A 3463-nucleotide genomic window follows, 5' to 3' on the forward strand; every position below is an offset into this window, starting at 1 on the left:
CAAGCAGAGTTTAGTGTCCAATGAAGGAAAAGTATGCATAAGTGGGCTGGCATAGGCCACGGGTTATGGTTTCACTTGGCTTGCTTTGGTGAGGCAATGACTAGTTCGAAGGTCGTGCTTCACCACCTCATCCCAGATCTTCCTGGGCCTACCTCTTCCACAGGTTCCCTCAACTGCTAGGATGTGGCACTTTTTCACACAGCTATCCTCATCCATTCTTGCCATATGACCATACCAGTGCAATCGTCTCTCTTGCACACCACATTCAAAGCTTCTTATGCTCAACATTTCTCTCAGGGTGCTTACACTCTGTCGGGTATGCACACTGACATTACACATCCATTGGAGCATACTGGCTTTATTCCTTGCAAGCTTATGCATGTCTTCAGCAGTCACGGCCCATGTTTCACTGTCATGTAGCATGGCTGTTCGTACACATGTGTCATACAGTCTGCCTTTTACTTTGAGTGAGAGGCCCTTTGCCAGCAGCAGAGGTAAGAGCTCTCTGAATTTTGCCCAGGCTAATCTTACTCTAGCAGCTACACTTTCAGTGCACCCTCCCCCGTTACTGACTTGGTTACCTAGGTAACGGAAGCTATCAACTACTTCTAGTGTTTCTCCCTGGAATGTGGTGGGAGTTGTTCTCTGCACATTTTCAGTGTTTATTGCTCCTGAGCATCTGCCACATACAAAAACTATCTTCCTAGTTAACCTTCCTTTGATATTGCTGCACCTCTTATATGTATATATATATATATGTATTTGTGTGTTTTGCCTCCAACCATCGCTTGACAATCTAAGTTTCTGTGTTTACGTCCCTGTAACTTAGCGGTTCAGCAAAAGAGACCGATAGAATAAGTACTAGGCTTACAAAGAATAAGTCCTGGAGTCGATTTGTTGACTAAAGGCAGTGCTCCAGCATGGCCGCAGTCAAATGACTGAAACAAGTAACAGAATAAAAGAATATATATATCTTACATATAGACACACATATATATACACATTCACTGTGTATACATTCGTGCAGGGGTATATACAGACAATCCCATGTGTGTATTTCTATTCTATCCTTGATTTGAAGTTATAAATATTTCATTTACTGTCTGCTTCTCCTCCTCATTAACGAGGTTGCCAAATAAAAATATTCTTAATTAGAAACAAAAAAAAATTATAAAATTTCATTTTAAAAATAATTCAGTTTTGCTCTTTACATCACCTGTTGCACAATCATTCACCATTTAAATGTGTGTGTGTGTTGCATGTTTTGAATATAACTGTTTATTTACATGTCTTTGTGTGTGTATGAATGTGTCTGAGTGTGTATGTGTGTAAATATTTATACGTCCTCATCATCATTTAACATCCACTTCCTGTGTTGGCATGGGTTTGACAGGAGCTGGCTGTGTACGTATAGGTAAGTAGATGACACTCACCAGCTATAATGAAGGCAATCCGTCTAGGAGGATGAAATCCATGAAAGGTCCACCATTTCCATAACTTTGTTGATGTAATGATGTTAATATAATTATTTTCGACCTCCTAATTACGTACCTGCAGTTGTTATAAACCTGTAGCTTATTTCAGAATTGAACCTGTTGTCATATCTTTACTGTGTTCATTGTCATATCTTTACTGTGTTCATTGTCATAATGTTAATTTTTTTTTTTAACTGTTATGAAAAGAAAATTCTATTAACATTTAGTTTTCCAGTGTCTAATTACATCTAATAATGAAGAAGTTATTACAACTTGTTCGAACCAATTGTATATAAATCTCACTTTTTATTCTGACCAACCACAAAAGTCACCTTTTTGGTGTTTTTTAGTTCACCATTTTCATAATTTTTACCAAAAATCTTTGACTGTATCCAACCTATTCCATTGCCATTTTGTTAATAATTTTTGTGCTTTCTCATTGCAGCGTCTTCGAAGGAGTCTCCCTCCTAACCTTATCAGGCGTATGTCTACAAGTACATGGACTACCACAACATCAGCCACAGGAATGCCTACCCTAGAAGCTGAGCCATCCCGGATTCGAAGTTCAAGTTTCCGCCAATCAAGAGATTGGGCCATTCCCGGTGGAAGTCCGTCTGGAAGTCGCAGTAACAGCCCATCACCAAGCTCTCCTGCCACCATGGTTCTAGCTATACCAAAATCTCGTTCTTTCTCTGTGGCAAGTGCAGCCCCCAGCAACCTTGGACACCAGCGAAGAACTTCGAGAAAAAACATGCTACCTCCTTCTTCTGCATCTGTAGACTACCCAAGCATGAGCCCTTCAAAACTTGAGGCAAGTAGCCTGGGTAGAAGTGAGACTAACATAGATACGGCGGATGCAGGCAAGTTGAGTGTAACTAAAGAGTGCCAAGCTGCTCCACTGCGACGATTAGGAAATATTACATCAGACTATGAGAGTAATGATTCCCCTAGCAGTAGTGACCACAGTGACAATGTACTAACTGTAGATGATATCTCTAGTTCCTCCCCGCCTAAGAAATTTGGCTGCCGTTTGGAGTCTAGCGGTGGCAATGTTAGTAATAGTAGTGGTGGTGGTGGTGGTAGTGGTAATAGTGGCATGAACCAGCACAAAGGCACCAAAACCTTTCAAAAAACAGTTGTAAGTAAAAATTTTCCTTTTCTCAAGAAAAACTTTCCTTTTCATGGTTGAAATTAACCACAGTTCATTAGGAAAATTAATAATTAAAACGCACTTTTTTCCTTCTGTAAATTTTATTCAGAAAATATTAACAAGTCCTTAATTCCACCAGTTTAGAGAATCCAAAAGGAAAACAGCAATTTCTGGTTTTTCCTTCTTTTTCTCCCCTTTTTTTCACCCACCCACTCCCCAAAGTACGAATTTGTATAATTTTCTGAAGAAAACATTTACAGCTCCTAATTAAACATTTTTGCAGTCATTTATAAAATTTATTATAGAACTGAAAAATAGTAAATTTGTTAAAATCATTTCTCAAATTGTAGATTTGGATATTTTCACTTGCCCAACCCCCAAAAAACATTATAAGGTGCAGGTTTGGCTGTGTGGTAAGAAGTTTGCTTCACAACCACACGGTTTAAGGTTCAGTCTCACTATATGGTACCTTGGGCAAAATGTCTTCTACTAAAGCCCTGGGCCAACCAAAGCCTTGTCAGTGGATTTAGTAGACAGAAACTGAAAGAAGCCCATCGTATATATTTATGTATGTATGTATATATACATATGTGTGTGCATAAGTTCTTGTCTTGGCATTGTGTATGACAGGTGTAAATAAATGAATGTTGGGAAATCATTAGGAAATATGAACTTATATGTCTAACTCATCATACTAGGGGTGGTGCTCAATAGTTCCTGGCTTTGGGTGGAGGATCTGATTCACACACTTATTGTAGGAATCCTTTTAAAGCCAGGAACTTTTCAGCACCCCCTTGTGTGTGTGTATGTGTGTATGTATATATATATATATATATAT

At 38.8% G+C, this 3463-nt stretch overlaps 1 protein-coding gene across 6 annotated transcripts in view; it reads left to right on the top strand.

The window, feature by feature from the left end:
- The window catches only part of LOC106871093 (cGMP-inhibited 3',5'-cyclic phosphodiesterase 3A), a 282517-nt gene that overhangs the window by 255362 nt on the left and 23692 nt on the right, over positions 1-3463 (top strand). For 5 of the 6 annotated variants that reach the window (XM_014917386.2, XM_052965808.1, XM_014917388.2 and 2 more), the window contains one exon: positions 1921-2613. In XM_014917386.2, coding sequence (XP_014772872.1) covers positions 1921-2613 — 693 coding nt within the window. The remainder of the gene's footprint in view (positions 1-1920; positions 2614-3463) is intronic. The other variant, XM_052965806.1, reaches the window with a different exon arrangement.

The sequence above is a fragment of the Octopus bimaculoides genome, chromosome 2 (assembly GCF_001194135.2).
Source record: "Octopus bimaculoides isolate UCB-OBI-ISO-001 chromosome 2, ASM119413v2, whole genome shotgun sequence".
NCBI classification, from domain to species: Eukaryota; Metazoa; Mollusca; class Cephalopoda; order Octopoda; family Octopodidae; genus Octopus; species Octopus bimaculoides.